Raw genomic sequence first — 27,968 nt, forward strand, 5'->3', positions numbered from 1 at the left:
TACACTGCTCACATGGGGGGGACCTAAGTGTGATCCATCCGTCCTTTTTAGGAATGGATAACGGGTTATTCAAATGAAGATATATATTAATCAGAGACGTTTTTTTTAACCGTCTGGATCCGGGCCCATAGGTGAGCAAGAAAAAATAAACTTAATTTGAGCTTCTGTACGACAAAGCAGATTCAACCCAATCATTTGATCCTTTTAGCAGGTTTGAGCCAATATTTTAATGAGTGAATTCGAATACGCTGCATATCATTCCCCATATACAAAAACAAAAGTGGTAGGCCCACAATGTAAGTCTAAGTATGGACCCGGGAGCCTCAGAGAGCAAGTGGTCACATTCTTTGCTCTCAGCACTCACTCCTCCACCTTTCATACTTATGTGCCTCGAGCTGCTGGCAGACAGACTGGGGTGAACCCTCAAGAGGAAGGCCTCTGACTTGAGCTGTCATCACGTATCCGTGGTGACCTCATGGCCCTCAATCTCAGACGCCAGTGTGTTAACTCTGGGCCTGAAGCTGCAGGCTCTCAGATAATGTCGCTGTGAAGGACACGCTGGGGTAAACCACATATATGAAATACTGCTATGATTATGTTAACCTTAACAAAAGCCAGGAGTGTGGAAGAGGTATTAAGAGCTTTTGCTGTAGTAGTTTGACGTTCAGGGAGATATTCTGCTTTCTAACGGAGTTAGATGAGAAAATTGATACTACTCTTGTGTTTGTGTGTTTAAAACAACACTGGGTAGTTTTTATACCTTAAAATATCAGCTTCAAATATTTTTCAGTTGTACACAGCTTATAATAAGGAGATTGCATGTCTGTTATTGTCCCAGCGCCCCCCTGGAGGCCTGGAACTGCACTACGCAACTCTGGTTTACCATGGAATATTAGCCCTACTTTACAACATACATCATACACTAGCAATCGGGGCTGGAAGCTAGCTACAAGAGATAACTAGCTCACCATTCTCAGACATCTATGGCAGAAACCACAAAGAAGACATTGTCAGAGGAAACAAAGAAGAGGAAGACTAAGAAACATTTCACTCCTCACGAGAGCTAAAAGAGGCCAAAGGATGCAGAATAGCTGCGGTCCTGCTGTTCTTATTGGACAAGTCAGACATAACTTTGGTTTGTTTACTATACTGTATCTTGTGCTGTTCTGCTTGCTTGATTGGCATGTGCAAGTGGAGTTGTTGACTTACAGTTAATCACCAGAAGCCAGAAGACCCAGGTTTGGTAACTTGGTAAGTCGAGTGCAGTAGCCTACATTTGAAAACATTTCTATCATGGTTCTATGACTTCTGAGGTTACTGGTTGACAGGTTCCTTCTATGTCAGCTTGTCCACAAATGCAAAAGGCTCAGACGGCAACTCATACTTACGACCGTAAATATCCCTCCCGCAGGGGGAGCCAATCTTGGATTGTGTCACATCGCTATGTAGGTGCAGATAACAGCTGGGTGGTTTAGCCGCATTGAGCAATGGTAGCCGACTCTAGACTGTACGCATTATTATGATAAGATTAAGATTAAGATGCATTTATTAGTCCCATTAGGGAAATTTAATCTCTGCTTTTGACCCATCTGGTGCAGGACACACAGAGCAGTGATCGACCATATACGGCGCTCGGGGAGCAGATTTTGGGGGAGTAAGGTGCCTTGCTCAGGGGCACTAGACAGGGTGGGAAGACTCTTGGATTTTTGGACAGATCAATCCAGGTTCGTCTTTTGTTGTCTCTCCGTGGAGTCGAACCAGAGACGAACCAGAGACCTTCTCTGCCCATAGTCCAAGTTTTTGCCACTAGACCACTTCCTGCTAACCTTGTCACAACTGATTAGCTCAAACTATCTCATTTCTTGTATTACCTATCCGTAGTAGCTGCTTCATGGATACAAGATACAAACTATAAATCAAATATATACTATAAAATTACCTGTTCATTTTATAGTATATATTTGATTTATAGCTTGTTGTGCTGTCACAACCAGTTGTGGCACAATGACTTAATTTAGCTCTTTGGTTACAGTTCTTTTCACAACTTGAGGGATACTGCTGGTGTTACAAGTTCCCTATATCTCCATTGATTTACAACTAGAATTTATTTTACAACTTGAAGCTCTACAACTCAGCTGCTGAATGTCATTCACATTCCCACCTATGAGCAATTGAGAGTCTCTAATTGACCTAAGCTGCATGTCTTTAGACTGTTGGAGGTTGGAATACCCAGAGAATATGTTTAGTTTTAAGTATGAAAAGATGTTTAAAGAAACAATAACTAGTTTCATCAGAAAAGCAGGCAGTTTAGGTCATTTAGGGATATGATGAAATTACACACATAATATCCTTTGTTGAACAGGACAGAGCGGGCTCTATAATGCTGTACATATTTGTTTATGTTTAAAGCATTACACACTAAATCCTGCAGGTAATAATATTTACGTGTCCCCATTTCCCCATCAGTTTGAATGATACTGACCATGCAATCATAATAAATACTCAGTACTTGGGCCCATCTGGGATGTTGATCAAAATTAAATTAGGACCACAAGGTTTAGCTTGCTAAATCAGACACTGTAGACTTATGCACATATGGTGCACACATTTGAGGCGAGGACAGTTGGTGGAAAGTGCTTATATCAAAACGAGAGGCTATAACGACATTTGGTTTCATGTATCACCTCTGCAGAGAATTGGAAAAACCTTGACTCAGAAATATGGTTGATTTATGCCACTACAATACTTTCTTTAATACATATCAAACAACTGAACATCAGTACAGTTCACCACAAAAATATCATATCAAAGAGAAAATGACTCTATTCCATTTAGGTAAATGATTAGTAATAGCAGAGAATTACCCTCAAGTCAAAATACATATTTTTTCTTTATATCTTTTAGATCCTGAAAAAAAAAAAAATCGAAGCAACAAACAATCAGTTGATTCTCTAGTCTCTTTGGGAATGATGCCATCACATTTAGGTGTTACAGTTTTTTGTCACACTGTGAGAAGAGCTGTGACTGGACGCAGGCCAGACGAGTTACAGGAAGAAACATTAGGCTTGGGATTAATGTGGCCATGTCAAGTAACCTTGGAGATACATGCTAGAGGAAGGGTCTGAAGTGAAGTGCACTTCCTGTCTTGGCTTGGTGTGGGTGCTATACATGCATGCATGTCTAGAACATCCTTCCTTTGTACAGTACCTGTTTCTTCCTGTTTTAATAACGCAGACACGATTCTGTCGGCCTTAACCTTTAAACAAGATTGCCTCCTCTAGTCTGCAGTCTCCTCTGCAACATGGCCTCATCACTGGGCCTGTACTTAAAATTGCATTATGTAACATAGCTTAGTCAGGTTGGCTGTAGTTCAGATGGTATCAGAGGGGAATATGCACACAACTTCTCTGTTGATGCACTGCCTTTCTGACAGGTTACATGTTTTATGTTAATTCCATCCATATTTCTTTGGCTTGAGGGGACATATCTGACCAATACCTCTAGCATTGTCAACAGATGTTTCTTCTGCTCTGTTCTGCTGAGCCTTGCTGAACCGTGGATGCTTTAGAATTCTGACAGTCCCTTCAGAGTTATCTGGTGTTTGCATAAGAAAAGAGGCTGCACATATCTGGACGAATACAGTACATTAATATGGAATTCTGAAAGCGCATGTGCTTTTAATGCATGAAGTATTTTTTCAAGACTGTTGTGATTGGAGGAATGATGTCATCGGCCTTCTGCTGAAGCACTTACTCCGACCTACATATTCCTGGCTACTGTCCTCCCATGTGAGTACAACATTTTCTTTGAGTAAAGAAGGTAGAAGTTATATTATGTTGAGGCTATATGTGGGCTCCCTACTGAAAGTTATCATATAGATAAGATATATACTACAAGAGTACAAGACAGCTTTTTTCTTATATACTAAATTTTTTTTTTAAGTAACTTGTCTGCAAGTCTTGGGGGAGCGCTCAATGCCGGCAAGTTTTACCTGAAATAATTACTCAATTAACTGATCAGCCAATTAATAGAAAATGTATCCGCATATACAATACTTTTAAATCTGAATCTTTTTTAGTTAGAGCTCCTCTAGAGTGGAGTTTTCTCCCTTTATTCTCTTCTTAAATTCTCTTAAATGTGTGTGTTGCACAGTCAACTTGTACGAACATGCCACGCCAGATTCAACCGACACTTCTATTTTCAGAAAAGTGTGTAAACAACATCCATCAACATGATGAACTCAGTCTGTGGGGATTTCAAAGAGCATATATGAGGAAATTAGCACGGTTAGCCTTGCACTCCAATAATACAGTATTGGGCTACGCTTACTGCCTCACGTCAGTTAACAAAGAGTAGAACTTCCTAGCACCGACTGAATGCTCTGCCACAGAACAAGTGCATGTTTATATGTTACAGATGACCATGGCTGAAAGTGAGTGGCGGAAACTATAAAAAACTAAATAAATAAAATTGTATTTAGAACCAAAAAATAACATAAACAAAAAATACAAAGGAACTCAATTCCAGGTAATAACGTAGAAAATCAACTGCCCACTTAATGGCAAGGTCCTCTCAATGGTGGAGTACTTCTTCTCATGGTCAAAAAGTGTCCTGCTCTGGAACAGAATGGGCCTCTCCCAGCCTTGACTTAAGGTGTTATGAGAGTTTAAACACAACATAATATAACAACAATTTTAGGTAAATGATTTGAAAATAGCTTACATAGTCACAATTAATTCCAGCAAGTCATCTGCCCGTGCACTTTGATGATGCGCATGCCAACTGCATTATATAACAGCACAGTTGTGTGTAAATATATGATCCATTAGTGAAAATCTTCATTCGATTAGGAGCTGACTAATTTCTCTGGACTCCTACAAAGGTCTGAACCACTCATAAGTTCTGTTCTTATCTGCAAGAAAAGTTAAAACTGAGATAATTGGTGAATGCAACAAGCTTTCCTTCACCACTTGTAAGCACAACTTAAGTACCAACCTGTTTTGTACGAACTGTTCCCTCATGAGGCCCATTGTTTGTCAAATAAGCTTTACCCCTACTTTAGCTGCTGTTAGAATGAGACCTCCCCAGTGCATGTTTTAATTTGTTGGGCCAATAATTCTAATTAAGCAGCCCTACAATCAATCCTAAATGATGACCCCTGTTGTAATGCTACAAAACCCACATAGTTCAGGGTGAATAGTTAATTATAAGTGTCAAGTAACTTTTACTCCAGAAGCAGATGCTCCGTCCCAACAGTCTAAAGCCCTCCCCTCAAACCTTTGACCACAATCTATCCCACACAATGACCAGGAGATTCGGCCTGATCCTAACCAGCCCTCAACTGTAGAGATGGCCGATAAGAAGTCACTTTTATCAATTATTTTAGCTGGTGAAGGTCATGCTTTAGGGAAGCACTGATGCATGATAAGCAAGATCAGAAAATGTTCATATTCATCTGTTTAGAAGGCTACAAGTATTATTACGTGGATGTCCATCACATTTGGTGGTATTGGGTTCCGGAAGATGAAATACTCATTTTAATCTCATTCCGAAATGGTTGGCACACAAATCCTTCCTGTCTGTCCACGAGTATTACAATCTTTTGTGTTTAGTGGGATCCCATTTTATTTGACGACGCCGCTGTTGTAAAACAGCGCTCTGTTGTCTGACACAGATGGAGAAAAATATGTGTCACTAAATCATGAATCTGGCTACATTAAAACCAACATTACATCTGCCAACGTACATGAGGTCACCTCTCTCTACTCTCAGGCACAACGCATAGATGTGAACCAGCAGCAGGCACAGGCGAAGTCACAGTAGCAATAATATACACTCAGTTAGTCACTTGGTTAAAATATAGACTTCCTTAAGGACGGAGGACCTTTTTTGTCATGGTTGCAATAGTAAGCACACATTTGTGTGCTTACTATTGCAACACAGACCAACCCATGAGCCTGTCTTTATAGGACAGTCTCATTAAAACAGAGTATAAGTGGTCAAAGAAGGCACAAGGGTACAGAGAGGAGGTGCCTTCTATCCCTAACACGCCCTTCTCCCTAACTCTCTATACTAACACAAGAAACTTTTATATTAAAGTTGGTTTGATATATAAAACCATTTACCATCAAAGGTAAGTAAACATGTATGTACTGTAAATGCTGTATCTATGTGCTCTGTTCATACAGGTTATCTATGGCAGATGGACTGTAATTCTATGGCTTTTGACCACTCAAATCGCTTTATAGTGCAAACCACATTCACTTATTGACACACATTCATAAAGTGCTACTATATTCAGCACCTTTTCTATCAGACCACTCACACACTGTTTTCTGCAATTGCAGTCCCTAAAGGTAGAGAATGTATAGTAGTACATAAATTGATTTAGGTGAGGTTGAGTTTGCTTACTTCTGCTTAGCTTTAGTGACCTTATTTTAGCTTTATATCTTTATCATCCTCGATCTTCCTGTCTCTTATTGGCACTGTGTGTAAGTAAATCTACTCAAAACTGGACTAGTTAAACATACTCAACCAATAAAAGTAAATCTTATTCAGAGGTCTACTTATTTCATTATCAAGGTAAAATAATTAAATAAAAAACAAACTAGGCTAAGACAAGAACATTTTCAAAAAACGTGAGAAGGGTTTAATTTCAGCCTGCAGCCTTCAGCCATCATGTGGCTTGATAGTCTGACATGGTGGCGGATGATTAACTAAACCTCATCACCACATGTCCCAGCATGCCTCACTCTTTGACAGCAGCTGGCGACCAGACCTAGACCAAGATTGCCATGACAACCACAGCTTGAAAGGAGTTACGTACGTCTAACAGAGATGCTATAAGCACACACAGTCCATTAGTCCAATGAAACACAGAGTCCATGAACAAATCAAGAAAATGGGATGAGAAGAAATGATAAATAGCAGTTAAGAGGAGTAATTGCGCAGCAACATGAGAGCTGTGCAGAGCTGGGTCTGAGTGATTTGTATAATTTGAAAGGGAATCTGGCAGCAGATGCTGACTGGCAAATTGAGTCTCCTACAGTTGGTATTGTCTGAGAGTGCTGCACGGCACGTGTGTGCAAACAAACCCTCCTATTCAGCATAGCCTCAGGAGTCCCATCACAGGGTTGTTTAGAACAGTGGAGCCTTGGACAGATCCAGGAACAGGACAAGGTGGGGAGAAATAGGAGGAGAGGTGGTACACCTGCCAGAAACTAACACTCACATTTCTGTAAAAGTCACTTTGGATCATTATGCGATATGAGGAAGACAAAATGAGTAAAAACTGAAACACAGCAAGGAAAGGTGAGAGATAGCGGGTAGGGGGCATTTGCACAGTCACTGCAGCAAGCATTGGAATAATGATGGTTTCCTCCTTTCATAAATCCAGCCTTATTGCAAATCCCTTTCTTTCTATTCTGAGACATGCCCTCAGCAGGTATTTCAGATAACTACACTTTTAGTTATTAACAAAGGTGAAAGTTAGTTTGAGGGCAAAGGATGTCTGGTGTAATGTAGTACTTTTCATCAGAGTTGTAGCAGAAGAAGTGGGAAGGTGATAATTAGATCTGTCACTCTGGTTTAATATCTCTCAGAGCTGCCCGGCCCTGGGCTGAATTGTTGCAAAGAAATGCCTCATTGTCTGTGCTGCTGAGCTGAAACCATTTCCATGTCTGATCTTCAGCAGCTAAATGTGCTGGTGAGGAGTGATGGGCTTCAGTGGGGTATCACTTTGGATATGAAAGGATTTGATCTGGTAGTTTAATAAGGCAACATGCTGTCTGGTGTATATATTTTCAAATATTATCACTTTAACAATAGCCTAGAGCCAAGCCAAAGGGTCTGTGAGGCTGCACAGAGGCACTCAGAGCTAACTGCTGGCACTGAGAGCGCTAAATTGTTTATGTAAAGCAGGTGCAATGTTTACAATGTAAACCATCTTTATTAAGGGTGTTAACATGCAAGCATTTGCAATTCAGCCCTTTCAGAAAGTAAAAATATTCCAGAACTAAAAGACCCTTTAATTTCCTCATTTCCATTAAAGTCATTTCTAGTAGGGGAAGCACATCCACAGCTCAGATCGGCATTAAACTCTCTTGGTCCAATAGTCGGTCAAAAAAATGAACAACTTTGATTTAAAACATCAGGTTCCATGATAAAAAAAAAGTGTTGAACTCTTTCTCTTGTTGTGTTGCTTTGTTTTCCCTTGTGTACTATGTGTGACTTTGCTCCTTAATGTCATATTTATGGATATACCTTGTAAGGTGACCTTGAGGGCTGTGAAAGGTGCTCATATATAAAATTAGTTATTCTTATTTGATTATTACAATAATTATCATTTGTATGTTTCAACCATCACTGATAGTCATGAGCTCTGACCAAAAGAATGAGATTGCAAGTACGAACAGCCCAAATTACCATCTTCTGTTGGCTGTCTGGGCTCAGTCTTAGAAATAGGGTGAAGAGCTATCGTTTTTATAGTTTCAATTGGGAATATAGAATGAGGAAAAACTTTCAGAACAAACCCGCTTCAACTATGCAGCTAATAGTGAGCTTTAGTGCTGGTAGGTGGCTTATTGTTACTGTTGGCTATAGGGAATGGCTAGGTTTTCCCCATGTTTCCAAACTTTGTGCTGAGCGATTGGCTGTTGGCTGCGGCTTCATATTTATCACCCAGACACTGGTACTGATTAGAGATGTTCGGATCAGCTCTGACGACATCCGAATCAGCACGTAGCTTGACTTATCCTCCATCATCCACCCAAAGGAATTATTCTCTCCAATTTAGAGAATTGCATGAACATCCCACTCAACCTCTACTGGTGATAATATGGTGACATATTACACTTAAGAAGGCTCGTTTTAACTAAATTCACATTTATTTAACTCGTGGCCATGACTTGTTAATTTGTGGAAGCAACATAAATAAAACTTGAGGGGACTTATTTCATTGCGCTTGACTGTGATATATTGATGACAGGGTACGTCTGGAGTATCTGGAAACAGGGAGAGTTATTGGTGGGGATTGATTGACAAACCAGATATTGGTGTAAGCTTACTTTATCCTACCCATTAAGGAGAGTGCGCACCCTGGGATAGTGTAACGTCATCTTGGTGAGGACTGATGAACGAATCTCAGAGAGAGAGAGAGAGAGAGAGAGAGAGAGAGAGAGAGAGAGAGAGAGAGAGAGAGAGAGAGAGAGAGAGAGAGAGAGAGAGAGAGAGAGAGAGAGAGAGAGAGAATGCTGACACAAGGTAAAAGTGTAAAACTATTTATCTCCTGTTTTTCAATTGTTTATTTCATATGATAAACCTACTATAAGGGAAGGATAAAAGTAATACAATCATTTCTGGTTATCCCACCAACACAACCAGTCCATCTCAACCTCTCCCCATTTTCAGCTGCGCCAGACACATCTTGTCACCAGGATACCAAATGTGCAGAGATATACCTCCTGCACATTGGTCACGTAACTGCACTTGGCACGGTGCACCTTGATGCAAAAAATATGGTTTAATTGACTAGTAATTGAAAACTGCTAAAAAAGTTGGACTCTGCCTTGTCTCAATGACTGCTCACTTGCAGCGCTCATTGCAGGATTCCACAAGATCTTTAATTTTATAGAATGTAAACAACATTTCCACATTAATGATTCCTATTTTAACCACCTGAACCCACCTGCTATTAATCATAAATGTTGATATTTACAACCCTACCAACCGACCCGGAGTTATAACTGCAATTTGTGCATCACTTGTACTGATCTTCTCATCCTCACCATCTAATAAAAAACTCGAATGGTGGAACGATAGAAGAAAGGTGTGACCTCGACCTTTGACCTCCTCTGAACAGGTCATCCTTGAGTTCAAATGAGTGTTTGTGCCAGATTTATTAAATAATGTTGATCTTCAACCACCCAAATCAAATCAGTTAATCTGTGTCTAAAGCCGCTTTCAGAAATGCACTGAACTCACGGAGATCCTTTGCAGAAACGGTGTATGGGTGAACGCAAATGTCCAAGTGAGAGCAGAAGCCAATTTGAGAACCCAGCAGGGGATTCACCACGAGCTGTTGATGACGCTTCGAATGCAACAGACGCAAATATGAAAAAAATATGAGGAAAACAATTGTCTCCCGATGAAGAAGTGGAGCCACACACGTAGAAGACATGATGACAAAGATGTTGAGAGTTTGTGGTGAGTTTTGGGCTGACACTGTTGTCAATGGGCAATACACAAGATCACATGAACTCTGCTGTGGTAATTACATTTCTCCCTGCCTCTGCCTGCTGCACTGATCCTCACCTGAATCCCACAGGGAGTTTGCTGCTGTTGCGAACGCGTCTTGGCAGAGAATCTCCCGCTTCGTTGTCCATGTGTCAAAGGAAACTGCTGAGAAAGTCTGGACCCAATTCTTCAGGGATCATCCGTAGGATAAAACGGCTTTAGTGAACGTATGTAACAAATTTTAACTAATTGCCTCAATGTTCTTGAGATATCATGTGCACAAGCCAAAAAAAAATATTTGTGAGGCCACACCTGCCTTGACCTTGAACTGCCAAATTCTAATCCGGTCATTCTTGAGTCCAACTGAGCGTTTCTAACAAATTTGAATGAATTCCTTCTAGGGGTTCTTTGTTGTGTTCACGAGAATCGGACGGATAAACAACCAAATAACATAATGCCTCAGGCAACTGGCTATTGCCTGCGTGGAGGAGTAAAAAAAGATTTTACAAGGAAACTTTCCTGGAGCTCTCCTGTCTCCTACGTGCAGTGGTACATGTGGTTGTAATTCATCCCAGAACAAATCACTAAGACTTTTAAATTGCCATTCCGATCATGATGGGGTGTTTATTGTTCATTACATTAGATTAACATGGGACAGCTGCTGCATGGGGAAATGTGAATGTGCTTGCATGGATCTTTGGCGCCATCAATCATGTGGCCGTGCCGGTTTAGAAGGTTTCCAAACCATGCCGTCAGTCAATCTGCACACTGCAACACTGACTCATGTTGGCAAATGGATAGTTTCAGACACCAGGATAGATTATAAGGGCTTTCTTTTAACCATTTTTGTGGCCTTCACTTTGTTTTTCCTCTTCTTTACACAGTTACAATCTGTGTTCATCGTCCTTCTCTGGGTTTTTATGCTTTATTTAGATGTTTGATGAGTTGGTTTGACAAATTAGATAAAAACAAAACAGATTTCTTGAAAGTCCTAGGATTGTCCCATAGCGCTTTCCTAGTTCAGAATGGAAGACACCTCAGTCACAGCTTTTTATGTACCTGGTAATTTGATAACCTTTTTTAATTAGACATAGGAGAGGCCATCAAAGATATTACCCCGGGCTAATCTCCTTCTCTTCTCATTTGGGACCATAACAGAGAGATGAGCAGATTGAGGTGCTGGTTGTAGGGCATGTTTTTCTTTTGTTCACACAGCTCAGACCTAAGTGTCAGTTTCTCTCTAGCCAGACACAGGAAAACACATTACTCATTCTTTGCTCTGAGCTTGAGAAAAGCGAGAAAAAGTGAGAGGAACGGAGTCACAGGATTCAGCTGAGATCTGATTGCTCCGGGGTACAAGAATCAGGACATCATGAGGAGCAGGTTGCTTGATACAGTATGCAGTGCCTGATGCAGACACAGTTTTCAAGGATTTTCTAAGTATGTGCTTTTCAGAGTGTGTACAGGGTTGCAAGGCATCTGTGAAAAGTACTGTATTTATACCTGTTAAAAAATGCATTTATTTCCAGTTAGATATCCTGTAAATAATAGAATAGTGTAATGCAGTATAGGTTTATAATCAGTAATACTGGTGACCAGTCCAGGGTGTACCCCTCTGCTTGCCCATTGTCAGCTGGGATTCTAACCTCCACAACTTTGCCTTTGGTGAGACCCTGCCTTTGGCATATTTACTTTTACTTAAGGACCCTTTTCAGACATGTTAGCCAGGCACTATTGGAGTTGGTGATGAGTAATGGTGAATCAGATGCAGTTAAGTAATTATTGTTTAAAGTCTTCCAATGGCATAAAATAAACACATCTTCAACATAAGTGGGTATTATATTTATATTTGAAGGGTTGGGAGTAGTTAATTGATTTGGAATCATTGCTCAGATACGTCATCGCTTTCAAAAAGAAAAGTGTAAGACATCAGGGTCTTTTTTAAAGAATAAGTAAAGTGTAAAAAGCTCAGCTAATAAAATGTTTATCACTGTTTTTACATGGAAACTAGTTGGCGAAAAATATTCATCATTTTATATCATCCCCCCCCCTTTACACAAGTGGATCGGGTGGTTTGAATGACGTTAATCCTATTTAGACAATTCTTTCACTATTTCTTTAATAAAAGTTTGTTAATTTTCATTGCCCTGTGTTTGAAAACCAACTCTCTGTCACTGGACAGAACTGCAAGTTAAGTCGTAAACGATAACACCTACTTTGTTCAAAATGTTGTCCATCCCTTTTGGAAACCAGATATTTCATAGTTTCAAATGGCCACACTCAGAAGGACAGTGAAAAACTGGCTGCAACAGGGGGGGAAGACACATAATTGTTTCAATATTGCCAGCATGTCAGACATTTTCAAACAGTCACAATGAAAGAAGAGACTTACTGAGAGAAATTCAAAACCTGACTCCCCTCTCACCTCTGCACAGCCGGCATGGCACACTGAGAAGTGAGCGTTGGATTGTCTGCTCACAACAGTTAAAGAAATTGTCAAACACCAGACGTCTATTCTATTATGCAGTTGTAAAGAGCCCCTTACGCTACCCTCTCTCTGCGTGGTTCTTATACAGGCAGTTATGAAAATCATGGGAGTCTGTCAACATCCCAAACTACAGGCAATATTTTCATCAAACCATAACAAAACAGCCCCTCATTCCAGACGATGTTGTTTTTTATTGTGATTTTATTCTTCAGAGACGCTGACTAAGGTACTTTGTTCACTGGAACAATGAAGTGCATCCATCTAATCTGCCCCGTCTCAGTTTGTTGCAGTTCACATTACAGTCACCAAACACTAAACTAAAAAAAGGATCAGCTTATCAAAATTAAATGAATGAACCCATGTTTAGCTAGATATCTAGAAAAGTTTCAGTCAAAACTGTTTTACTGAAAATAATTGGATTACTAGTAGTCAGCTGTACTATTAACCAATAATCTGCTGCGAGCCTGAGAGGCTGTAGTGCTGTTTAATACCGATCCACAGTGATGCTCTAACAACCTGTCAAACAAACTTCATCTTGTATTATTGCTTTTCACTCAGCTCCTGAACTTATGGCAAGACCTTTCAGAAGGACATTAGAGTCTGCTGCTCTCTGTTGGTCAGGATTGTCAGGATAAAATAATGCCTTCCATTAACAAACATTAACATCATTATGGCAATAACAAATCATTTGGACAAGCTGTGGCTGGTTTTCTTTGTAAATAGTGTTCATGTCCTAACATGAATCCAGCCTTACCTCTGATCCAAGGGGTAGGAATGATATTGAATGATGAATATTTTTCAAACTAGTTTCTAAGTAAATACAGTAATTAACATTTTAGTAACTGAGCTTTATATACTTTAGTTATTCTTTAAAAAGCGGCCCTGATGTCTTACACTTTTCTTTTTGAAAGCGATGACGTATCTGAGCAATGAATAAATTAATTAACAACTCACATCCCTTGAAATGTAAATATAATACCCACTTATGTTGAAGATGTGTTTATTTTATGCCATTGGAAGACTTTAAGAATAAATACTTAACTGCATCTGATTCACCATTACTCATCACCAACTCCACTACTAGCTGGCTAACATGTCTGAACAGGGTCTTAAGAAGTAAATATGGCATCGTCAGGGTCTCACCAAAGGCCATCCATCCATCCAACCATTACTAACACCACTTATCCTTTGAGGGTTGTGGAGGTTAGAATCCCAGCTGACATTGGTCAAGCAGAGGGGTACACTCTGGAATGGTCACCAGTATATCACATAGTTATTTTCAGACATGCCCTGAACCCTACATAATGTCCTGAGTGTTTTTCCTGCCAGCCCTGTAGGAAAACCTCAGATAATATCAGAATGAGCCCATGTGAGAATACAGCAAGATATTGTCTGGAGGATTCACAACCAGCAAGTGGAAGCAATGCTGAAAATAAAAGTAGGCAAATTGGAATAACTATTTTGGTGGTAAGGGCTAACGCTGATGTTGATGTGCTCTACTGTGCAGATTTTCATGTTGTTGTTGACACATCTGACTGCATTCTTTATATGTCAAAGGCAAAACACACAATATCTGGACCTGATTGTCCAGACAATTTCCGGACATCATGTCTGGAAACCTACACACAACCACCCACGCTCACATTCCCACTTATGTACAATTTAGAGTCTCAAATTAAACTAACCCTAACCTGCATGGACAAAAACCAACACAGAAGCGGAGGGAATACAGAAACTCTGCACAAGGTTGGGATTCTATTCACCTTCTTGCTGTTGGGCAACAGTGCCAAACACTGCACCACTGTGCCTCCCCCCTCATCAAAGTTATTAGGATTCATTTTCTGGGCTATTTACAAACATGCGGGGATGTAAGGGATTTGAATATCTGATTAAAATGGAGGTAAATGTAAATCGTCTTTATTTATATAGCACTTTTCTATTCTTGATGACCACTCAAAGTGCTTTACAGTACAGTTTATCGCCATTCACCCATTCACACACACATTCACACCATAGTGCATCTATGGTTTGTCTATGAGGGCAATTTGGATTCCAGTATCTTGGAGGACACTTTGCCATGCAGAATGGGAAGACTGGGATCTAACTGCCCACCTTCGAGTAAGAGAACAACCCCTCTATCCCCTCAACCACAGCCCCCAAAGTGCCACTTTGGTTTTATAAATAATGCGCAATCCTTAAAATCATAGCAGGGATCAATTCAGGGACAAGTGACTACAACTGGCTTTTAAAATGCCTCTTAAATCTTGATCAAAATGGAGGGTAGAGCTGAGAAATCACACTACAATGTTTGGCATGTAGCTTTAGAATAAATTAGTCTAATATTTCACATTTAAAACACATTTCTGTTTTGACTCACATTAAAATTGTGCTTCCGTTCAGAATGTAATGTCACATTTTGTCTGCAGAGAAATAATGTTTCTGTGTTACATCATTGTGAGCGTGGCAATGAAAGGACATATTGTGTTTCGGGATGATAGCTCCCAAGGCTGAGCACATGTAACAGGATGAAAACATCACAGAAACTTTCACTGCAGGGCTGTTTCCTGAAACTTGGACTAGACTAAAATTGATCAGAAATATGGTTACGGGTCAGAAGAGGTAAGTCACTTCGGGAAGGCAATTTGAAAGTAATGATTTTTAGAAACCACTTTTAGGAATAACATACAAATGAGAGGACTCCTTATAAGCTTATGTTACTTTATTTAAAGATATAGCCTAGTAGGGATACGCCATAGCGATAGATTAAAGAAAGATGCTGAACTGCTGTTTCTTCAGTCTTGTGATATTTCATTTCAGGGACAGTCATAAGACATAAATTCATCATCCTGCAACTTTTCCATAAAGAAACTAAGTTGTATCTCTATGCCATGGGTCCACGTTAGGTTAGGCCTCCCTGATTGTCAGAGTCATTGATTTATAGTCAGGAGTAGATATCTGTGATATGGCTGCTGAGATCAGCAATGTGAGAAAAGACCAAGTTTGGGAACCACCAGGTCTGCATACCTGACAGTAGGATAGACCAATGGTTAAGTTTGCCATATAATTACATGACTGTTGCTAACAAGTTTGCCATATTAAGTTAATTTATGTCAATGCATTGTGTTAGTTACCATAACTAATTAAACTGTTTTCATGTTTTTGAGAGCTAAAAGGAGTTAGATTATCTCTATCTTACACCCAACACAAAGCAGCAATGCAGTTTTTTTTCCTCTCTAACATGTTTAAATTAAAAATGCACGTTTTGCCCTTCTGAGCACCAACACAGGAGGCAGACAGAGAAAGACACAAAACGTCTGCTGCTTCTTCTGGTTAATGGCAAGTGTCAACTAACTTCAAAGTGCATTACCGCCAATAAACTCCAGATGAAGGTTATTTTTATAGAGGGCCCTGATTGCTGATGGTCAGTCTGGAGATTGATTGACCAGCATGTCCAGGAGACCAATCATGGTGAACAAGTGTGGAGGTCAAACACAGGTGGAGGAGCAGCATGGCCAGTAACAGATGGAGATCTTCTTCTTCTTCTTCTTTGTTTGGGTTATTGGCGGGTGGCAACCAATGTCAAGGTGCATCACCGCCATCTATTGTGTTTGTGCACCATTCCTGGTGGTACTGAAATGACAGGTGGATGCCTGGAGTGGACAGAGCAAGCCCCTATTCCATACCGGGTCTTAAAGGCACCATGTTTCACACCTTTCTCTGATTTAATTTGAGGTATTGGTCCCCCTAAAAGGATATATCAGTTGTTTAAAGTAAAAATAAACAGCTGCAATTTGTATTTCCATGTCCTCTCTTCTGCCTCTCTCTGGAGCTGCAGACAGAACAGGCTGTTTTCACCTGCCTCTTGAGCTCCTCCTCTGATGGCTGACTGCACTTTGATTGGCTGACTGCTCTCTGGCTGTAAACAAAGCTGGAAGTCTATTTTACACAACATGGGCGCTTTAACTCTCCGTTGAGCAAAAAGGGGAGGAGAAGAGAAAGAGAAACAGGAGGAAAAACAACCCAAACACACTCTGCTCCTGCCTTGCACATAACACTCTTTAAATGAGGTGTATTTGGCGCTTTGCTACCTTGAGGTAGTGGAAAGCATTTGCACTTTTGATAAACAAAAACCTGGCCTGAAATCACTCAAAGCTCTCTCAGTCTCAGTCACAGCTGAAGATCTAATTGAAAAGATCGAGAAAAAGATCTTTAATGAAAGTTGTTTGGAACAAAAGTTTTATTGGAGAGTATTCATGCATTTAGAGCCATCTGAACAGAGGCAGAATCACTGATCAGGAATGAGGTTGTAGCCACTAACAGGGGGTTAGTGGGAGTCTGTGTGTGACAGAGGCTTTGTGGTAGACAAGAATGTGGTGAGGTGACCATGTAAACAGAGAAACACAAGGCAGATGTATTGGTTGTGCAAACTATGAAAACATAGTTGCTAACCTATAAATGGCCAAGTATTCAGTGTGGAGACCTCACATTAAAGAACAATAATTTTGGGGCTTCAAATGGACAGACAGACTAAATGCATCTGGAAATCTGGGGATGAGTGAAGTCGATCAATCCTGGCGTGTTAGAGGGCCCTTGTCAAGCTCCTGAACTCTCATGGGTTCCCCTGCTGTGGAGCAACCTAGCACAGGCCATAAATTAAAAACACACTTCTCCCCTGAATTTGATCCAGTATGACAAGGGAAAATGTCTCTAGCACAGCAGCTAACCAGCAGCAGGTTCTGAATCCGGCTTCAGGTGATCAAAGTTGACATCGAAAGCAGGCAATCCAGATGCAATCAAAACAAACCCAGAACCTCCAGATGCCACACAATAAACAAAAAAACTGAGAAATTGGAAATTGAAGCCAGAACATAACATGAAGACAGCAGCAACTGAGACTTTAGAACGGGTTCCATAACATCACCTCAACAGCCCATGTCTTTTAAATACATGATCACTTAATGTTCATGCTAAACTGAACTGATCAATATTTGATACAGGCTACAAATAATCCCTATACTACTTTATGTATATATGACTAATAATCGTATTCGTTCAGCCAAACATATCTGGGCTGTGAGGATTCATCACATCTGGAGCAAAGTTATCCAACATGCACTCCAACCACAGTGTGATGTTTCACCATTAACTGCCAGTCATTGAAATCCACAGTAACGGTTTGAACACCATATGAATAAAGGGGCTTCCTCATTGTGTTACATATATTTTCATTTGTTTTAAACCTTCCAACCCCTGACCCAGTAAATATGAGTCTGGTCAAGTGAACCAGACCTTCCATCAGTTGCATCTATAACGTTAGGGATGTTAACAGATTACAGAGGCCACACTGCCTCAGTTCAGCTGAGTTGCTCTTCTAGAGATTCAAGGTCTCGACGATTGACTGCAAAATAGACAAGGAAAATGATGTTTCACCACAGTTCACATGTTTATCTGTCGTTCACAAACAAAAATATTCCTTCCTGTACTAGTTTCAAAGTAAAAGCGTTTCTGTTGACTAAATCCATTAATTTGTTTTAACAAGGCTTTGATTGGAAGATGCACAGCTTCCTACCGTATTGCCTTGCATTTATCCGACATTTATTCAAGGAAATACAGTAGTAATACCAGCAGCTCTGCTGTGCCAGTATGAACAACACACAACTGTGACATGCAGCACGACCGCAGCCGTTCCAGGGCACAACAGCAGCCAGTCTGGCCCAGGGGTAAGGGTTTACGTCTGGGATGTGCTTGTTCTCATGTTGGCAACCATCAGTAGCTCCCATTCCTTACTTCCTCTTTTTTCTCTCTCCCTCTCTCTCTCTCTCTCACCCATGCCCACTCACTAATACACAATCTCCCCCACACCCACTACGCTCCTATAACTCCATGTAAAGCTTTTGTAAATGTCCCATGGCCACACTGCTGGTGACAGATGGTTTAACGTCGGGTTGAAAACTCCCCAAATAAATATGTAATCCCCTCCTCACATGGGCTGTAGAACAACGCACAGATAATCCCATCAGAAACACTAGAGCAGCTCGGCAGAGCAGCAGGCCGGAGGGGAGATCACACTTTATGTGTGTGTGTGTTTCATTGATTTGAAAGCAGTGCCTGTGTGCTTTTCAAGTAATGGAGTAATAGAGGTGATGAGGTAAATGAAGTAATGTGCAACTCATAGTGATGATTACAATTCACAAATCACATGAGTACTTATTTATAATGCTGTCGTCGATGGAATAAAGAGCTCCCATCTTTCAGCGCACATGACAGATTCACACACCAATAACCCTAAAAGTGTTTCCATTCATTTGATTTATACACGCTTTAGTTTTTCTACGTGTATGGCAGCCAGGATACAATTATGACACGTTGATTATCATAAAGTCTATAACTATTGTCAAAGCCCAGACTTCGCACATAAACACAGGAGCATTGCCTGCTTTTACGCACAGGGACAGATGTGCTTTAATGGCACTTTTCTGTGATACAGGTGCAAACAGCACATTGTGTGTAATAAGCAACTTCAGGGCAGAGGAAGGAACAATGACAGACACCTCACCCACCCAAATAAGTAATAATTAAAGCAGCATTAATGATATTAAAGCATTTTATTACAACATGGGTTGAGAGCATTGAGTTTCTCTGGGAGTCTGTAATGTCTTTGAATCGTTTTCCATCAGAACTCGATTTCAACTTATTTCTACTTCCTTCGAGTTCTTTCCATTGAATTTTCAAAACACTTTAATTTAGGTTGTCACGTTGTTTTGACTGCATATAGTGCTCTTTTATCAAACTATGCGCACATTTGTCTGTTGTTAATTTAGCACCAACAGTCAAAATAAATTCTAAATACAGTGGAAACCTTTTTAATTTAAAAATAATCACCTTCCAGTTGCCAGTGCTAGCATGCAACGACACGCAGGGCATCACTTCACATCCTGATTAACTTGTCATGTTGCCAACATTTACTTCCATTGTCCAGCTTTTTTAAACTGTGCAATCAAAACCATTTGTGTTGTTAATATGCTCCTTTTGATCTGCAGCCTTATAGAAAGCCTTTTTGTTGCGTGGTCTGGTAAAGGACAAGAAAAACAACACTGCTTTTCATAATATTTTAAGTATCAGGTCACTTTAAAGATAAGTTATTGGCCCCCTGTTCATTTTCCAGCCACAATGGCCCATACTCTACAGAGAAGCTCATCAACAAATTTCTTAATCTTCTATTTCAATTTATCCTGTGAATTAATATGAATTAATGATTATTTCCATTGGACATTAAAGCCTTTTTGTGCAACAGGGAGTTAACATGTTGCTTACATGGCTCCACTGGATTAAAAGTTGTTTAAGCACCAATGTGTTATCTCATGTAACAATCTTAAAAGATAAACTAAAGCCAAGTCAGAAATGTCATAGGTTGTTTTTGAAACCTTTCTACTTAAAACATTGTAATATGTTGTCATGCTAAAGTCATGATCTTCAGTGAAGGGACTTCCAATCAATCATGATTTAGTTCTATTTTGTCCAAACAAAACTAAGCATCAGACATTTGGGACTGTATTTTTATTAAAATGTCAGAACATGAAGGCGCTGTCGAACCACCTGGTCCTCACTTCTGCATACTTTGTAGTACATGAAATGACAAGCAGCCATCTATACAATTGTAAGGATAATACAAAATCATGGACCCAAAATTCAGCTGAACATTTCTTGTTTCTATTCTGAGGTTTCCATGATTCACTAAGTTTTTACAGAACTCCCTGTTCCTGTGTAAAAAACACATGATCATGATTCAAGCTGAGATGAATGACCAACGTCCTCCTTTCTAAACTCTGTGGAGCTGCACAGTACACAATGCAAACCAGCTGGGCCCTACATCACCGTAAAGTACCATTAAAACACATCTGTCGCTGTGGGTACAAGCAGGCAATATTCCCATCTTTATAGGTGGGGAGTAATTAAATGTGTACACTTGGGTAACCGTTACAAGGCTTGTGATGAACAAAGTGCCATAACTCTGTCCTGGTTACCATAGTGTAAACACAGGGAAACAAATAAAGGCAGAGAAGAGAGAAACTAAAGCAACCATAAAGACATTGCCTCACTACATAGTTCACAGATTCACTGTTCTAAAGGTAAAAATTTAACTTTTTATCATATTCCTCGCATTTTGTCAGACAAAGTATGACACTAATACAGTATAATATAACAGGCTGTTGTAAAACAATGCCTTGTTGTTACTGAGGCCCTGTTCTGCGATTCAAAATGCATTCATAACGATCTTGTGATAGCTCCTTTCTTTGAATTGTCTTATATAAATATGACACATCGTCTGAACCGTTGAGCTCATCTAGCACAGGCAACTGTCTGTGCAGGAAAACGCTGGCAGTGTTTTTTTTTATAACTGATATTTACAAGTGCAAACACTGCATTACAATGCCTGAGGAACCTGAATCCTCCTAGGGCTGGCAATGTGCCCATATCACCTCCCTGTATTTGTGTTTCTTTTTAAGGCAGGTGTTAAGGATGTTTGAAAACAACCCGGGCAGGCAGCTGTACTGTCTGTACCACGTTACATAAGTGCGGTCAACTGTCATATTAAAAGAAACCACAGATTCACAGCTACATCAGGAAGTGAAGAAAGGGCTTGAAAGGTTTTATGACTATTTCCTGGGGTATGTTATGTCTATTTTGTTATGACTCCACTAAGCAGTGCAGTGTACTTGAGATATGGCCTGAGGTCCTCTAATTACAAAGCAAATACAGTCTAATTTCATTTAATGACCACTCCCCAAAGAGCAAGTACACATAGTTCTGATTAGACTTTGTTGTTTGAATTTCAAATGACTAACAGTTTCCGATTACATTTAAACTCTGCCAACCATTTCTGTGACCAGTGGTTGACCTCTAATTGATTTATTCAGGATATTGATCGATCAGTGTAGCTCCCGTCTTTTTGGTGTCCCTCACACTTCCTCACAATTCCTTCATAAACTTCCATTAGCCCAGAATTCTGCAGCTCGCATTTCACTCCTGTCCTTCAGCCGCTTCATTAGCTCCCTGTCAAATACTGCATTGCTTGTAAGATCCTGCTCCTCCGTACTTCTGAGATGTCTTTCTGTATCCAAAATTGACTTGAGTCTAAGGTTTGTAATTGTCTACTATCTCTAATATGTGCTGTACAGTATGTGGAACAGTAATTACACCTGTGTGTGTGTGTGTGCCCTCCTAGTAGTAGCACTAGTAGTATCTTTTAGAGGAAGAACTGACTTGGGGTCAGTTTGCTCTAATGAAAGAGCAGCGATAGCCTGCTCAGGAGGTTTAACTCCTCCCTTCTGCTTCTGTCTAAACGGGCCGTGTTACAACTCAATAAAGAAAAACTCTGTGGCCAAAAAAACATTCTCACAAATGCATTTGCTCCCCTGTCATTGGCTCTATGAGACAATCAGGATGAAAAGTAACTGCACAACTTTGCCCCTACAGTGTAACGACTGCCATTCAAAAGAAATAAAGGGGGGCGTTTGCTGTCCAAAACAAGGACTACAAGTGTCCTTGAGGGAGTCATTACTTTAACACACTTTTTAATAAATGTAAAAGCATAACCAGATCAAATTAATAAACAAGGAAAATGTCATTTGTTTATTTCAGTGTGCAGGTTTTACACATTATAAGCAGACTTTCTGAGGGAGGTGGGGTTCACCTCTAAAAAGGATGGAGAAATGGTTTGGAACTAAACTGTTGTTTACCCATGAGGAATCACTCTACATCTTGTTCTGCAGTGCATTTGCATTCCCCATTTCTGCCTCTCACTTCATCTAGCTCTCTGCATTCCCTGGGAGACACGCACAAACACACACACACACACACACACGCCTTTTTCAGCTACATCTGTGTGTCTCAGTTCTTTCTATCTGTCTGCGTGAGTTCGGTGAGAATGTTACGGCTGCTCGTACTTTCCAACATTATGTTTGTGTCAGCAGCTGCGTCTGAACACCATGTTCAGACGCATTTATTCGGTGATGCAGCATCCCTGAGGATGACTCTTGTCTAAATGCTTTTGCACCACCTCTGTATCAAATGACCAGTTAGTGTCACTTGAACCATCACAGATTAAAATACAGGCTCATCCAGTAAGTGGCAGGAAGTGCGAAAAAAGTCCTAAAAATGAGGATATTAGTCTAGGCCAGAACATGCATGAACAAATCAAGTGATACGTGCTTGCTTTGCACTGGTAAATACATTCTCTTATAAATAGTTTAGCCTTGCACTACTGTTCCTTGAATTTCCCGAAAATATACATATACATTCTTCCATATATCGATAAAACCTTTCAGAACTTGGCAGTAATTAATGATAGTTCATGTTTCATGTGACAAAACTAAAGATTTTCATCTAACCAATAAATGACAGGAAAACTGCAGATCCATTCATTTGACAAGCAGGAAAAAGCAAAATGTGTTATGCCAACTGATTGATCAATTTGTTCACTTGACACTACTGTAAAACCATATTACAGCAGCATTCACAGCAGTGAAGCGGAAAAACTGACAGATAGATGAATTATGTTGAGATGGAGATTGCTCTGACAATGGAGGGGGGGGGGGGGGGGGCTGAGTCAGCAGAGCTAAGAGAAGACTATTTATCCTGCTCAAAACAAATGAATGTATGTAAGTTTGTACCGAAGAAGTGAGGATGTCTTAGAAATGTGACCTGGGTGGGTGGGATAGGGGAGAGCGGGGTAATGTAGGACATCGGGTGATGTGAAACATGCCCTGTATCTAGGAAACGGAACACATTTGTGGTCATGTGACTATTATGTATAAAAGCCCCTCCGATTCCCCCCTTGCCATAAAGGAGAAGTTGGTGCAGGTGCTGTGGAAAGTATGTTTATCACAAAAATGTGTTTTTTGCATGTAAGAGTAAATGTTCTTGCTTTGAACTTAATCAACTGTTGTGTCAAAACAAATTGATTCAGGTAGAAAAACTTATATCATACATGTTGGTGAACTCCCAACATATAAAACCATGTGATTGATGCTAGCTGAAGATTAGCCTGAATTGATAAGAGATGTTTTTCTAAAATTGTGGCTTCGGGGTAAAGTGGGACAAATGCTGTGGGGTAAAGTGGGACACTGTCTCACTTTACCCCACCATGAAGCACAAGGTAAGTTTAGTCTTAAACATATTTTAGTGTTATATTACATTATATATGTTTTATTTTTAATATCATAAACATTGTAGAAAAGCCATCATGCCAAGAAACTACACCACGAAGACAACCTGGGGCCAAACACCCCTCGCAGAGATGGAGAGTGCAGCCGCTGAGGTCATGCAAGGAAAGAAGTCCTTAAGAAAAGCTGGAAGGGATAGAAATATTGATAAGACAACCCTCAAAAGATTCATAAAGAAAAAAGAGAAAGGGAAAGTAAAATCAGTAGCCTGGGGTGCAGTAGCTGAGGTAAAGAGAATATTCACAGGTGAGATGGAGGAGGAGCTTGCAAAACACTTGAAACAACTAACTGACCAGTTCCATGGCCTTGCTCCAGTTAAGTGCCGTGAACTGGCATTTGAATACACAGAGAAAAACAATATCCCTGTCCCTGCCAATTGGACAGAGAAACAATGTGCAGGTAAGCTAGGGTGTGCAAGAGATCACATGAATCATAATAATCATAAATGTGCTTAATTGACAAATCCCCATGATTCTGTTACTAGTCCTATATTAGTGGTTGTCAATCTAGCTGCCGGGATTTTAACTATTACAACATGTGTTGTTATGGTAGTTTTAAAGTGGAAAAAGTAAGTGGACCACTTTACCCCGTAGTCGGGGTAAAGTGGGACACAATACCACTTTTTTTAAAACAATCGTATTTTCACTGCCCTTTGTCCTGAAGACATTCTGATAATTTCCATTGCTAGAAAACATCCTGAATAATGGGAAATGTGTAAATTTTACTGATATATCAGTTTTGCTCGCCTAGAAGGGAGCAAATGTAAAAAATGTCCCACATTACCCCGCTCTCCCCTATACGTGTGTGTGTGTGTTAGTGTGTGTGTGTGTGCGTGTTTGTTCTGGGGTCTATAAACTGTATGTATGACTGAGTGCATTCATCATTGCCTCGGCAGCGGATTGATCTGCTGATATCTCTTTTCCATATCAAACCAATCGCAACGTCCAAACACCAGCAGCCACCAGCCTAATAAAGTGGGATGCTGAGCAGTGCAAACAGATCCCCGTCCCTTCATTACTGAGTGGCTGCCGGTGACGTTGTCTGGTCCTCGTCCCAATCAGTCATCATCTCCTGCTGATAGCGCTCTCTGAAAATCGTCACCATGGGAACTGTTGCGCATGTTATGGGTGGTCGTCAAGGAAACCTGGCAGGAAAAACGGTCCCTCTTCTCTCATGCACTGCCTGACTCACTGCGCTCTGCTCCTGCGATGTGAAAATAGCTGTGTGATCTAAGAGAGTGTGTTCGAGATAGAAAAAAGGATGTGAAAGGGCAAACTGTGTACTTATGGTGATTATCCCAATGGCAGCTACATTTTAAACAGTTCCCTCAGGCTGATTTCTCCCTCTGTAATCCAGATGTAACAGTGGGATCAGGACGTTTTTGTACTTTACGTGATTGTATTACACATGGGGCACAGCTTTAGAATGGGTAGAAGAGTATAATAAGTTTAGTCACCTTTTGATTACTAACCACTGCGATGGATTTTGGTACTTTACTTGAGATTTGTGCCTATACACACCTGCTTAACTGCAATACTGTTACTCCTCTGTGTATAAAATAAGCCAGATTAATGGAAGCATTAATCACATCACAAATATGATCGTTTAATTGATTATATTTAAATTGTGAGTTTCAAGTCTTCTACTCTTCACTCTGCACAAAATCCAATGTTTTGTCAACTCAACAACAAACAAACGATCTATAAATAACAGCTTTTGCTACAAAGATCCTTGGTTTGACAGTAGGAGAGAAGATTATTGTTCAGTTCTGGATACCTCATAAATTGTTGGTTACAAATCTATTTGATATTGTTTCTGAGAGTATACAGTTATTGACAAATTGAAAGATCTGAAAATTTTGAAAAAACTATCTGTTGGAAAAACAGCCTGTGGATCCTATCACACGATTGTCTTCAGCAAATGTCCCTTTGCTGGGAATCTTTCATTCTTTAAATGTTCCTGAGGTTAGTTTTTGGTCAGTTGGTGTTTATATGGTTACAGGGCTCAACCTTTGGGTCAATATACGTGAGAAGACCTGAAAGTGGAATTTTTGCATTTATTCCCAACTCCTACTGATGAAGATCATGAGGTATGATCTAAAAGCTCCAGAACAACTTACCGGTAGACTTGATAAAAGTCATGAAAGACCATTGACACCAATGACTGGAACAGTGCAATAAAATACATTTACACTATAAACAACATTTTAGACATTCTCCCTGACAAAGGCATGGGTTTGACCACTAAACTAAAATATTATTGTACATCTACTGACTTTATTATAGACTATTTTAGACATATTAACGTATTATATGTGTTCATTGACGTGCTCTGCTGGTAATTCCCATAGCTTGACAATCTGACACTAACTTTTGTGTTCTTTAAAACTCTTCCTAAAATGGTATAATTAAAATATAATATTGAAAACGAGTCCTGTGTCAAAATCTAATTTTCTAATTCCAACAATATCTTACTTTATATAACCTATATGTTGTATTTACAATTAGTTTCACATCGACCAATGATAAGTTTAAAGTCCCACTTACATTAATTGCAATAATGCAACAAAATCATGACATACTGTATGTTTTGTGCTCATTTTTTTTCTTAAAGTACAATGACATAACCTTTGACCTTATCTTTACATTGCACATTTAGAAAAACAGTCTTGTTTATAGTATTTCTGTAGTATTTTATTGTATACTCAATATTATTAATATTGTAGGCCTATAAAGTATTTCTATTGTTATTCATATTTTTCTATTTCATACACTACTACTTCTTTGTGCTGTTGCATCAATTGTAAATAAAGGCGATACAGGTGCCTCTTATCTTATCTCATTTGATTGTATCTTGAAGTGTGTTGCTAATGCTTCTATGCTTTTGCTGTGAAAGAGTGAAAGAATTAAGTTTCACTTGTAGTCCTCCACCCGGCAGCAGAGGAAGCAGCGGGCCCGCGCCTCCTGCAGCCTGAAACGGGAGCTGTTCTTCAGCACCACCGCACAGCTGGAAGCTGACCCGGGAGCGGCAGTAGAACAACTAGGAGGCTGCATCACCTCTGTCCTCTGCATGATCTATCTACACAGTCTGACTGTCTGACGCACACACACACACGCGCACACACACACACACACACACACACGCACACACACGCACACAAACCGCTCGTGTCTCAATAATGTTGTGTGTTTTCAGTTTGTGTTTGGTGGTGGTCACTGACCTTTCTGGGAGTTGCGGAGTCTCTGGAAGCCCTGCTGTTGTCCTCTCTGCAGCGTCGAGATGCCCGAGACATTATTGCCCATGACAAGATGCTGACGGCAACTCACCGCGACTTTAAACAGGAGCACTGTCGGTGCGAAAGATGACGGCTCAGTACGCAAAAAACAACTCCTTCCTCTTCGGTCCTGCTGGGCTGGGGGAGGGAAGTGTTGTTGTAGTCCTGCTTTCACTCATTACCACACGACAGAGGCGCACAAGGCAACAGGCAGAATCAGGAGCACAGGTGGAGTCAGGGCAGAGAGTCAGACCCAGAGCAGCTGATTCATCATTTTCACAGAGCTTATTTTTATTGACAACAGAAAACAGTGCGAGAACAACCGCATGCGCCCTTTCATTCATATATTTATGAGTCTTTAATGCTTATATATATATATACATTAGTCTTATAAATAAAATTGCGGTTCACACTTTTGCTACAGTTTTAAGGCAAATTGTGCAAAATTTCCAATTTAAAAAAGCTATCACTTCAAAAAAAGTATATATCCAGAGGGCCTTACTATCGTGAAACACTTACCTTCAGTTCAGCCTGCACCTCCTGCATTTATCATCCATCTGCATTGTGTAAAGCTGCCTTCTAGTGTAAATCAATAATAAATAAAGAAAAAAAAACATAAACAACAGAGTGTATGCATTGACAGTTGGGGTTTGATTTCCAGACTGCTGTTTCTGATCCAGCAGCAGCCTCATAGCGCTCTGCTGTAGGACCTGGATAACATTATGTACAACTTATAATAGTTGTTAAC

The 27,968-nt window shown here is 40.1% G+C and overlaps 1 protein-coding gene across 1 annotated transcript in view; it reads right to left on the reverse strand.

The window, feature by feature from the left end:
- Window positions 1-27,248, reverse strand: part of neurl1aa (neuralized E3 ubiquitin protein ligase 1Aa) — a 67,153-nt gene extending 39,905 nt beyond the window's left edge. The window contains exon 1 of the mRNA XM_053418581.1: window positions 27,167-27,248. Coding sequence (XP_053274556.1) covers window positions 27,167-27,248 — 82 coding nt within the window. The remainder of the gene's footprint in view (window positions 1-27,166) is intronic.
- Between the last annotated feature and the right edge of the window lie 720 nt (window positions 27,249-27,968).

Source organism: Pleuronectes platessa, chromosome 3 (assembly GCF_947347685.1).
Source record: "Pleuronectes platessa chromosome 3, fPlePla1.1, whole genome shotgun sequence".
Classification (NCBI taxonomy): Eukaryota; Metazoa; Chordata; class Actinopteri; order Pleuronectiformes; family Pleuronectidae; genus Pleuronectes; species Pleuronectes platessa.